Source organism: Gigantopelta aegis, chromosome 1 (assembly GCF_016097555.1).
Source record: "Gigantopelta aegis isolate Gae_Host chromosome 1, Gae_host_genome, whole genome shotgun sequence".
NCBI lineage: Eukaryota > Metazoa > Mollusca > Gastropoda > Neomphalida > Peltospiridae > Gigantopelta > Gigantopelta aegis.
The window spans coordinates 6,638,227-6,651,837 of record NC_054699.1 but is presented as its reverse complement, the minus strand read 5'-3'; the positions used below and the strand labels follow the sequence as shown (position 1 = coordinate 6,651,837).

At 41.2% G+C, this 13,611-nt stretch overlaps 1 protein-coding gene across 1 annotated transcript; it reads left to right on the top strand.

The window, feature by feature from the left end:
- Window positions 1-3,407: 3,407 nt before the first annotated feature.
- On the top strand, window positions 3,408-4,412 carry LOC121369030 (B1 bradykinin receptor-like). Its single transcript, XM_041493844.1, has one exon. It carries the CDS (start codon window positions 3,408-3,410, stop codon window positions 4,410-4,412), a length of 1,005 nt encoding a protein of 334 aa, XP_041349778.1.
- The last annotated feature ends 9,199 nt before the right edge of the window (window positions 4,413-13,611 follow it).

Here is a 13,611-nt window from a genome sequence, read left to right as displayed (position 1 = left end):
CACTTCTTGGAAGACAATTCACTTAAGAGACAGCGGCTTCTGGTGTCTGCACTACATGGTATTCGTGGTCATCTTGGGAAATCTCGTCTGCCAGCGTATGACACATTGAGGCCGTGAACGTACGACAAAGTGTTTTCACGGACATCAAGTTATCCGACACGACATCACACTGGTAACAAACAAACACGCCGTGTACCTGCTGATCACGTCTTGTGATGGACGGCCTACTTCTATGGGAAACAAGTCGTGTTACACGACGATAATTTTATGTAACAGACAATAAAGTATTGTAACAGCCGACCAAGTCTTGTAACATGCGACCAAGTCTTGTAACAGGCGATCAAGTCTTGTAATTGGCCACCAAGTTTTGTAACAGGCCACCAAGTCTTGTAACGGGCCACCAAGTCTTGTAACAGCCGACCAAGTCTTGTAACAGGCGACCACGACTTGTAACTGGCGACCAGGTATTTTAACAGACACCACAGTTATGTAACAGGCGACCAATACGTCTAACCACGATCAAAGCATTAATCAGACAATCAAGTTATAACACAGTATCAAATCGTTCGCCATCGGTCGAGACCAACAAGAGACGAACAAGTTGTTTAACAGACGACCGAATCGTGTAACAAACGGGTCATGTAACAGACAATAAAGTTAAAGTAAACGTCGATCACATGTAGTGGTCAGATAGTTAATGTGTACAACAGACGATCAAGACCTTCAGAGACGATCAGATTTTATAACTAGCGATCAGTTCGGATAACACACGATCAAGTCTTCTAAGAGACGATCATGTTTTGTGACGAACGATCAAAGACTGTAACTGTCACTCAAGACCTCCACGAGACGGTCTAGTTTTCGCGGCAGACGACAGGCTACGTCATTATCGTCTGCAAATTTCCGCTTATCCTACATCAGTGCGAAGGGACATGAATTACAGACGTCAATGTTGACACAAAACTATAGTCGGGACAACACAAACAACGATTACCCCAGGGCTAGGCACTGAGATTAAACTCAACACCTACTACTGATCTCGTGAAGAGAATGGCAGTCACAAAAATTGTTCTCTTGAATTCCAGCGCTAGAAATGTCTTGCGCCGTTCAACAGTAGCACAGGACCTGACAAGAGATTGGACAATTACAGATTAGCAAAACGCGGAGGAAATTAAGTGAGAATCAACCTGCAGTCAGTCTGCAGTCTGCAATCAGTCAGTGATTGGTTTATGTAAAGCTTCATCCCCGTGGAGTCTGGTGTTTGCTAAGTGAAATCTTCAATATTTGAAGTTCATTACTGCAATATAATTACACTGTTAGGCATTTTGGAAGGGTTTCGCGGTTCCCTACAACAGTTTATTTGTGCTTTGTACTTCATTAATTCAGAGTTTACTTAACATTATATATCTACATGAAGATATATATATTCGCAGGATGTTGTGTGTCGTCTTACGGCTTGTGTAAATGCATATGCTGCATGCTACAATACTGCTAATGTGTCACAGAATCTATTAATGTTTATAGTTCTCACTGCAGTTACATTGTGTTAATCTAATAGTGTCTTTGGAACTTAACATAACTTTGGCACTCGACGGCAGTAACCTAATCAAAGGTGTGTATAAAATGGATTCATGGTGTCAGCTGGAGCAAATTAATTCAATGCGTTATAAATGTTAAATGTGTAGGTGGCACAGTTGATCCAGTCAGGTGATCTGATAAAAGGGAACGTAATCTAAGTAAAACCGCATACTAAATTAAATCTTTGTTACCAGGTAAAGAAAAGGACATTGAGGAATTCTGATAAATGTTAAGCTGTTTCACGATTTTTAAATACCAAAAATCAAACCGTGACACATATGGTGAATACATCGTATAATATATGACTGGAAAAGGTGTGTATGCATTAGAGCAGTAGTATAAGGTGACGAAAACACATTGAAGACTTGTCACAAATACAATTTTTACAAGTTTCTAAAACTGAAAGAGAAATTAAATGATGATACCTTGGTGAATCAGTTGTGAAAGGAAAACGTGTATAATTAGACCTCTAATACCATGCGAGAAAAAAACATATACGAATTCTGATATATACTACATGTTTTTGCTATATTTTGAAAATTACACTAGAGCACCAGATCTTTGTGAATCAGTTGGACAAAGGGAAAAGTATCTTAAGCAGAACGTACGCGAATCTACGCGACTCTATTGCCAGCGTATCTCATTCGTTTCAAAATACTAGCGCACAGGAAACCAGTCGAATATAGCATATTGGTGATGAAGTGACGAAAACGGAAGTTCGTCCTAACCCAGAGGTACCATTATACTTTAGAAATTTCAATATAATTTACAGGAGCAGGAAATAGAAGAACATGACATCGTATTAAATCAGTTCAATCCTAGACAATTGGTTACACAGACGGCGATCTCGATATGATATCATTAACGTAGACTATCGAGTGTTTCCATCGCGACACATGATTTTATTAACATTAAAGTGCGTATGCCAGCATGTGATTGTGTTAACATTATCGTGAATTTGCAATGGCTAGTTAAGCTGCGCTGGCGCTGTGCATATATTCGTTTTGACGGCGTTTTACAACGGAACGTGAGTTCATGAACTGACACGAATGTACTGCCAGTCCAGGAATTGTAATAAGGATACATTTTCTCCTGCAAAGAGCAATTCTATTCCAGTTTCATTGTAAGCTGCACGGCGAATGTACCGTCCCGTGGATTTAGTGATCAAAAGTCATTATCGGAACCTGCAGGACGTGTCTTGATAATTCAGAATCAATCTGTCAGGTCATCAGCGTAATTTCCACCGCACACTGTCGCACTCTCCAAATCATCCATAACGTTAGATGCTGATACGTTTTGCATTATCGTTTGGCGTAGAACATGTTTAAAGCTGTAACGGTTATTCAGTTTCTTTTTTGAACGTGTATCACCATGGTGATGTTAATAAAAGCCAAATATTATAATCGGACTTGACATCAGGTAGGCTTAAAATACCTACATCTTGATGTTACATATTTGTGGGGGAAAATAAGGATTAATATATGACATCGCCATTTTTGTTAAAATTACCAACATATGAGATCACTAATATTTAGAATCTACAACGTTTAGAATCACCAACGTTTGACATAACTGACATTCAGAATCACCGACGTTTAGAATCACCAACGTTTGACATCACTAACATTTAGGATCACCAACGTTTACAATCACCAACGTTTGATATCATTAACATTTAGGATCACCAACAACGTGTATAATCATTAACACTTGACACCACAGGAGCCTAGCATAAGCAATGTGACATAATATTATCATTAAGCTTCATGTCAGGATTTTTGAGGTGACACAACAACAAAGTTGTGTAACTACCATACGACAAAAACAAAATGGCTAACGTTATGGGAAGCAACATGACTGCGGACTCCTCCCCGTTCGACGACTACACCTACATGTGGGTGAGGCGCTTCCAGATCATCGTCACGCCCGTCATCTGCTCCGTGGGATTCTTCGCCAACATCCTGGCGGCCGTAGTCTTCTTGACGCCCAAGCTGAAGAAGAAGTCTTGCTGTTTGTTCCTGGCGGCCAAGTGTTTCTCCGACATGGGCTTCCTTCTGTCTCTGCTCGTCGTCTGGTTGTACCAGGTGCACGTTCCCGCCTTCAGCACGCAGGTCGTCTGCCAGGTGACCGTGTACGTCAGCTACGTCTGCGGCTTCCTCTCCGTCTGGTTCGTCGTGTGCATCACCTTCGAGAACTACATCCGCGTGTCTCTGGCGGGCCACGTGAAGGCGTGGTGCAGCCCGTCCAAGGCTCGCCGCGTCATCGCCATCATCGTCGTCCTATCCCTCCTCATCTACAGCTTCAGCGTGTGGACGACGGGCATCGTGGTCGACGCCGGCAAGACGAAGTGTATCGGCCTCGTGGAGTTCGAGGCGCTCATGGTGGCCATGTCGTACACGGACACGGTCCTCACACTCTTCATCCCCATGGTCCTCATGACGTCACTCAACACGGCCATTTGTCTCGCCACCTGCCGCGCGCTCAAGAGGAGGACCCGACTCCTCGGCTCGCAGCCGTTCGACAAAGCCGGAAGCGCTTCTACCTTGCAGATGAAAGCTTCCAAGTTACTTTTCGCAGTGTCGGTGATTTTTCTCATACTCCATACCCCGAGTCATCTGATACGGATCGTGATGACGATAAAACAGCTGTGGTACCACTTGGTTCCCACGGTTACGGACGTGATTCTTCACAGGATCTTCGAGATGTTGTTTCATCTGAATTTTTCCATTCACTGTGGAATTTATCTAATTTTTGGCGACAATTTTCGATCTATCTTCAAATCGTTATACTGCTCATGTTGCAGGAGATACAGAAACAGTCGGGTAATGGTTTGATAGTAGAAACACTCACCAGTGTTTGATAGTAGAAACACTCACCAGCGTTTTATCTTAGAAACACTCACCAGTGTGTTTGTGAAATCTAGAAATACTGGAGACGGCAATAATTCAGATAGAACGGGGTTGCAGAAATGTTTAAAGGGCCATACCCTAGTTTATAAACACTAAGACATAGTTTTGACTATTGGAGCCGTTTTCGATATCTGAAATCATACTTTACTTAGATTTTATTGTTTAGTTGATCCATTTCCGTACATTCGGAGTGTTTTTGGTCATCCTGATGATTTTAATATTGCAAAAGGTATTTCTCGTATTTTTAAAAACGGACGTGCGTCTGAGAAGTAACAGTTATGGAGTCGAGTTTTAGTCTATTTTTAGAGGGTATTTCACCATTTAAAAGTCACAGACTCATGTTTCACTCAGTTGTAACTTTATCCAAATGTGCTACAGGTTTATAGATTAACTAAACTTAGTGTCCATTTTAATGGACTGAAACTAGGGTCTGTCCCTTTAATTCTTGCTAATTATAACAGGACTAGCTCTGGGTGTGCAGAAAAGTTTGCTAAATTACTCATTAACACATTCTCTAACACAATCTCAATTATTAAATGAAATTGTTTCGCCAAATTAAATCAAACTGCATCAATTGTTTTTAAAATTCGTAACAGACGAATAGGGCGAGTGCGTGAGCTAGCTCTTATATACATTTGAAGAGTGCACGGGAATAACGTAATGTCACGCTTTTGGTAATTTTATATTTTTAAATTTTAAAGTTTAAAACTTTGCAGTTATGGAATATTTATATCCAAAGCATGCAGTCATTTTTGTTTAACAACAGCTCTTAAAGGGACATACCCTAGTTTTTAAACACTAAGGCATAATTTTTACTATTGGAGCCGTTTTTGATAACTGAAATCATACTTTACTTAGATTTTATTGTTTAGATTATCCATTTCTGTACATTCGGAATGGTTTTGGTCATCCTGGAGATTTTAATATTACAAAAGGTATTTCTCATATTTTTTAAACCGCGCGTGCGTCTGAAAAGTAAGTTGTGGAGTTGAGTTTTAGTCTATTTTTAGACGGTATTTCACCATTTCAAAGTCACAGACTCATGTTTCACTCAGTTGTAACTTTATCCAAATGTGCTACAGGTTTGTATATTAACTAAACTTAGTGTCCATTTTAATGGGTTGAAACTAGGGTCTGTCCCTTTAATGGGCTACCATAATTATAGGAAGGAAGGAAGGAAATGTTTTATTTAACAACTCAACACATTTTATTTACGGTTATATGGCGTCAGACATGTGGTTAAGGACCACACAGATATTGAGAGAGAAAACCCGCTGTCGCCACTTCATGGACTACTCCTTTCGATTAGCAGCAAGGGATCTTTTATATGCATCATCCCACAGACAGGATAGTACTTACCACTACCTTTGTTACACCAGTTGTGGAGGACTGGCTGGAACGAGAAATAGCCCAATGGTTCCACCGACGGGGATCGATCCTAGACCGACCGCGCACCAAGCGAACGCTTAACCACTGGGCTACGTCCCGCCTCCTCCATAATTATAGGTGTTTATTTTATTTCTTCACTGTAACCTTGACATGCACGACCGTTATAATATGTACTATCTATTTGGACATCATAGGTTATTCCCTTGTACTCTTCATGTGTTATTGCGTTGGTGACCGTTAATGATGTGGTACAGAAATATATATGTCAGCTTATATGTGCAATTAGAACGCTAGTGGCAGCTACAAGGGCAAGAGGTTGACGTTATAAACAGGTTATTCCCTGCTAATTATACAGTGATTACCATTGATGATGCGATACAGAAATATCTATTAACGTGTTTGCGAAATCCAGAAATACTGGAGAAATCCAGAAATACTGGAGGCAGCTATAAAGCAAGTGAACGAGGATATAAATAATGTTATTTCATATTTACTGTGTTAAAAGTGTATTATTAAGTTGATGACCATTGATATTGTGATACTTGTCTGCGTATACGAGAAATCTGGGAAATTCTGCAGGCAGCTATAAAACCAGATGGCGATGATATAAATAATATTCTTAAACACTCGTTGGTGAGAACAGCATTCGTTATTTTTTGATAACACACACACGTGTTTACATATGTACGTGTGTTAACAATTTCAAGACATACGACTGGCTGCTCCTAGGTGATGACCAGGTCACCAAAGCCATACATCCAGTGAAAAAACAGCACGATCGAAATCGATTACACTGTGAGGTATAGTTAACCTGACAATCATTTGTCTGTGACGCGTAAGTTAGACACAATTGCAAAGGTTGTAAATAACGTTTAGTCGAAAAATATGTTAAAATGTGCTTAAAACTAGGTTTTTGAGGATATGTAAGAAATATTATAATACATTCGTGTCCGTTAAATGCCATTTATCTCACAACTCATTTAAAAACATATCAAACTCGCTTTCTCTCGTATGTGTATATATATATATATCAGAGATGGGACGATTACTTGATGAAAGTAAAGCGATTACGAGTACTTAAGAATGTCACGATTACGATTACAGGAAAATTGACAGTATTCGATTATGGTTGCGAATACACTGTCCAGTAATGATGATTACAAACATGATTACATTTCAACAAGGACACACGAGTAGTGGAATAATGTCAACAACATGAAATAATGTGTTATTATAATGAACAGGCCAGGTACAATACAAATGGAAAACAAAGGGCGCAGAAAGATATACGTTTGTATCATATATTTTACGACAGAGGAACCATGTATAGTTTAAGAAAAGTAATGATACCGATGTCAATGTGTCATGGAAGGAAGGAAGGAAGGAAGGAAGGAAGGAAGGAAGAAATGTTTTATTTAACGACACATTCAACACATTTTAATTACGGTTGTGGTGTCTAGCATATGGTTAAAAATTCGCCAAGCAATGGGCTACTCTTTCTGATTAGCAGAAAGGGACCGTATATGTGCAGCATCGGCAGACAGCATCCCAGACAGACAGATAGTACATACCAGGGCCTATGTTACTCCAGTTGTGGACATATTGGCTGGAACAAGAAATAGTCCAATGGGCCAACCGACGGGGTTCGATCTTGTACGGACCGAGGATAAAGCGAGCGTTTTACCACTAGGCTATGTCCCGCCTATATGACGTGGACAGGTTTTTCCACAGCATATGTATTTGCCATGACCATTTTCATAACTGCCAAGGTTATGTTTACCATGGAACACGATGACTGTATTGCAAGTATGTTAATAGTGTACTTGTTTAAATTTTGTTTTCATTTAACGACACCACTAGAGAACATTGATTTATGAATCATCGGCTATTGGATATCAGACATATGGTCATTATGACACCGTCATAGAGAGGAAACCCGCTACAATATTTCCATTAGTAGCAAGGGACCTTATATGTGCACCATCTCACAGACCCGATAGCACATACCACGGCCTTTGATATACCAGTCGTGATGCACTGGCTGGAGCGTGAAATAGCCCAATGGGCCCACCGACGGGGATCGATCCTAGACCGACCGCGCATCAAGCAAGCGTTTTACCACTGGGCTACGTCCCGCCCCTGTACTGTATTAATGTAGTTCGAAATCCTCTGGCTTCTGTCATCTCTCCTGAATAATTCCATTTTATGTTTAAATATTTAGACGAGTTGTTTTGACCAACAGACGTCGTGATGTACAGTTTGATACATTGGTTATATCCGGGGTGGGACGCACTCCAGTGGTAAAGCGCTCGCTTGATACGCGGTCGGTCTAGGATCGATCCCCGTCGATTTCTATTTCTCGTTCCAGCCAGTGCACCACGACTGGTATATCAAAGGCTATCTACTGTACTATCCTGCCTGTAGGATGCATATGAAAGATCCCTTGCTGCTAATCGAAAATAGTAGCCCATGAAGTTGCGACAGCGCTTTTCCTTTCTCAATGGTCCTTAACCATATGTTCTACGCCATATAACCGTAAATAAAATGTGTTGAGTGCGTCGTTAAATAAAACATTTCCTGTCTATTTCCTGGTTCTATCCCTTGGATATTTAAGTAAAATGTACATTTTCCCATGAAATAAAAGTTAATACACATACACACCCACACCCACACATACACACACACACACACACACACACACACACACACACACACACACACACACACACACACACAAACACACAAACACAAACACAGACACACACACACATAACACACACTCACACACACACACACAAACACACACACACACACACACACACACGTATCTCTTTCTGCGCCCTTTGTTTTCCATTTGTATTGCATCTGGGCTCCTGACTGTACATTATAATCACATATTATATATTTATAACCAGCGTGTTTCATTGATCTAGGAATTAACTACTGTTCAGCAATTAAAAATCCAATTAACTCCCGCAAGGGCAGAGCCACCGAAGACCATATTTGAGAGGGGTCAGTGCGAAATGAATGTGATTAAATATCGACTGATACCATTAACGGAAGATCTATACTTTAAGTAGTCGGGGTATGTAACGGATATAAATAAGATATATAATGATTTATACGTGTCTGTATGTCTTACTGTTTGTCCATCTGTGTGTCACTCCCTCTTTCTCTCCGTCTCAATCTGTCTTTCTCTCTTACTCACTCTCTCATATCCCTTTTTCGCTCTCTCCCTCCCTCCCTCCCCGTTGCCTTTCTCTGCCCTCGAAATAAATCGGTATACCAAAGGCTGTGGTATGTGCTACCCTGTCTGTGGGATGGTGCATATAAAAGATCCCTTGCTGCTTATCGAAAAGAGTAGCCCATGAAGTGGCGACAGCGGGTTTCCTCTCTCAATATCTGTGTGGTTCTTAACCATATGTCTTACGCCATATAACTGTACATACAATGTGTTGAGTGCGTCGTTAAATAAAACATATCCTTCCTTCGAAGTAAGTCGCGAACGATAGTCAGGTCTGGTATCGGTTACGCCGTAAAGTTTTCCCGCAACCCATATTTCATTCGAAATCAATTTTTGTTCGCAATGCATGATTTTCACAAGTTTCTCAGAGGAAGGAAGGAAGGAAGGAACTGTTTTATTAAACGACGCACTCAACACATTTTATTTACGGTTATATGGCGTCAGATATTGAGAGAGGAAACCCGCTGTCGCCACTTCATGGGCTACTCTTTTTTCGATTAACAGCAAGGGACTTTTTATATGCACCATCCCACAGACAGGATAGTACATACCACGCCCTTTGTTACTCCAGTTGTGTTTCTCAGAGGACTGCTCTTACTGTAACAAATAATATCCAAACGAAATACTATGTTTCTAAATACGTTTATCGTACTTCCTTTGGTGCAGGGGCGGGTAGTAGCCCAGTGGTACCGGCCTCGGTGGCGTCGTGGTTAGGCCATCGGTCTACAGGCTGGTAGGTACTGGGTTCGAGTCCCAGTCTAGGCATGGAATTTTTAATCCAGATACCGACTCCAAACCCTGAGTGAGTGCTCCGCAAGGCTCAGTGGGTAGGTGTAAACCACTTTCACCGACCAGTGATCCATAACTGGTTCAACAAAGGTCATGGTTTGTGCTATCCTGCCTGTGGGAAACGCAAATAAAAGATCCCTTGCTGCCTGTCGTAAAAGAGTAGCCTATGTGACGACAGCGGGTTTCCCTTTAAAAAACAGTGTTAGAATGACCATATGTTTGACGTCCAATGGCCGATAATAAGATAAAAAATCAATGTGTCCTAGTGGCGTCGTTAAATAAAACAAACTTTACTCTTTGTTTTTTTAGCCCAGTGGTAAAGCACTCGCCTGTTGCATATTCGGTCTAAGGTCGATCCCCGTCGATGGGCCCATTGGGCTATTTCTATTTCCAGCCAGTCCACCACGACTGGTATATCAAACGCCATGGTATATGCTATCATATCTGCGTGATGATGCATATAAAAGATCCCTTGCTACTAATGGGAAAATGTAGCGGGTTTCCTCTCTAAGACTGTGTCAAACTTAACAAATGTTTGACATCCAATAGCAGATGATTAATTAATCAATATGCTCTAGTGGTGTCGTTAAACCTTTAACCTTATTGTATGGTACTAAAAATTCATACTGACAAATACGTTCACATCTCGCTGGATTGGGGGTGGGGGGTGAGGGGTTGATGTGTAAACATTTAATAGGTACTACTAAACACCTAAACGCACGGAATTTGGATGCCGTTTAGTAAGATTCATTCAGCTTACTGCGTTGTGTGGATTGATTGATTGATTGATTATATTCATTTTCGTTTTTGTGCTTACACCCAATTAAGGTTAAAGCACACTGTCCTGGACAGTGGCACATACCTCAGCTATCTGGACTGTCTGTCCACGAGAAGGAATGCGTGCGGTGTTACATATTACGTGACGCCACGTACTACCCGTGGTTATGGAATGACGTAATGAACGTGTAGCAATGGCCGTCTACCTCTAAACAACGAGGACCAAATGACCAATGAAAAGGGCGCATTACCCTCTAGGAGACGTGTGCTAGACTCTTTTTCTAGCACGACTATCTAGCACCTTTCTACCGATTGATTGAACTAGACACATTTATTCATTTCAACTTAATTTCATGCTTAATTTCAAATAAGGTTCAAGCACGCTGTCCTGGGCACACACCTCAGCTTTCTGGACTGTCTGTCCTGCCCCCTTTCCACGAAAGAATTGTAGCTAGGGTTAATTGTAGTGACTTGAGGTGAGTTTTACAACTGGCACCGTAAACTTTACAGCAGTTCTACCAAGCAACGTTTTGGTAGTCGTGCCCCTTTAATGATTAAAATCTTATTTGCGAAGAAGTGCGAATTAGTTAAATAATAAATTGGTTACCGACTTTTCGGGACATATTGACTCTATTCATTAGTCTCTGACATCCACGAAGTAACTTTGTCAGTTTATTTACTAAGCGATAATTGCCGAATGCATAAGACATGAGAGTTGTCTCCCGCATTTTCGTGTGACGGTCGTGTGGCCTAGAATAATTTTTACACAAAAAGTTAGTATTCTTCTTAGAGAATGTTCAAATCATTATCTAACTGTCATTAGACATCTACGTCAGTGGCTTGCAACTGCCTCGCACCTCGTACGTATTGTAAAATCTTTACAATAATTTACGACGACAGTAAGCTACGCCGCGTCGTGGAACGGGCTGGCGATTGTAGAAAAAACGTTGCGGTCGCAATAGTAGGTATTTACGGCGATAGTAGTGCTAAGATCGCTTCGTGGAACGAGGCCCAGGGAAGTAGGTTAGTATTTAGTTTTGTTTTGAGAGAGTTGTCGATGTAGTGGCCTTACACCTACCCAGTGACATCGCTCTGCGGGCTGCGAACCCATTACCTACCAGCCTTATGTCCAATGGCTTAACCATGACACCACCGAGGCCAGTAATGTGTGTATATGACTATAGGTGCTTTATAAGAGCTACATTCCAACAAGTGCACCACGACTGGTATATCAAAGGCAGTGGTATGTTCTATCCTGTCTGTGGGATGGTGCATATAAAAGATCCCTTGCATGCATTAGGGAAAAAATATCGGGTTTCCTATGATGATTAGGGCCTACGTGTCAGAATTACCAAATGTTTCACGTCCAATAGCCGATGATTAATTAATTAATGTGATCCAGTGATGTCGTTAAACAAAACAAACTTCTTATAAGAGCCACCCCAAAAGACAACGATGGAGAAAGAGACGAAGAAAAAGAGAAACGAAGAAGAACGCTAAATGACTGATCTCTCGGTTAAACAACTATAACGTCTGCTATAAAAGAGCTAAGTTGTGAGTACTATCGATTATACATTCCGACACTTTAATTAACTATCTTCCTCTTTTTTTTCCGACGGCGCACCCCACACAAGAAAGCCGATCACAGTGACAGTCCGTCTGTTTTAATTTGATTTGATTAAGGTTAGCAGCATGTAATTGAAAAACAACTGAAAAAAGATAAAGCAATTAGACCACTATTTGTTTTTTTTTGTTCAACAATGGCAATGCCATGCGGACGTTTCTTTCTAATTCACCAACAGTCTACAAAAGAAAATATCATTAGGAGGTACGGAAATGTCAAGGTTATTCCAAATAAATTAAAGGGGGGTATCCTGAGTTTGCTGCCATTGTAAACTGGTTCTCACTGATAAGATCGTTTAACAACTAATGCTAGGCTAAGACTACCAACTGGTTGGCCAACTTTCTGCTGTCACGACTTACGACTGTTCAGTTGCTAACTAGTAAATCAATCAAATATTTGACTCGTAGTTAACATCCACTGAAGGTTCAAGCATGACTGGCTTGGGCATATCCTCTGAGATTCCTCTGTGAATGTGTCCAAGACACAATTGCTAGTCTAAGCGCTCTTACAACTCGATTATCGTCGTATACGACTTCCACGACTGTCCAGTTGCTAATCTGAGCGCTCTTACAACTCGATTATCGTCGTATACGACTTCCACGACTGTCCAGTTGCTAGTCTGAGCGGTCTTACAACTCGATTATCGTCGTATACGACTTCCACGACTGTCCAGTTGCTAGTCTGAGCGGTCTTACAACTCGATTATCGTCGTATACGACTTTCACGACTGTCCATTTGCTAGTCTGAGGGCTCTTACAACTCGATTCTCGTCGTATACGATTTCCACGACTGTCCAGTTACTAATCTGAGCGCTCTTACAACTCGATTCTCGTCGTATACGACTTCCACGACTGTCCAGTTGCTAGTCTGAGCGCTCTTACAACTCGATTCTCATCGTATACGACTTCCACGACTGTCCACTTGCTAGTCTGAGCGCTCTTATAACTCGATTATCGTCGTATACGACTTCCACGACTGTCCAGTTACTAATCTGAGCTCTCTTACAACTCGATTCTCGTCGTATACGACTTCCACGACTGTCCATTTGCTAGTCTGAGCGCTCTTACAACTCGATTCTCTTCGTATACGACTTCCACGACTGTCCAGTCGCTAGTCTGAGCGCTCTTACAACTCGACTATCGTCATATAGCCCATTAGTTGTTAATCTGAGCGAACTGGTCGTAATTCGAGAGTTGGAGAAATTACAACGCAACCGTCGAGGTGGCCAACTTCGTCGTGACAGTTGACAGTCTGACTCTAGCATTAGATTACATATACTCTTCAAAAAAAGAAACGCAAAA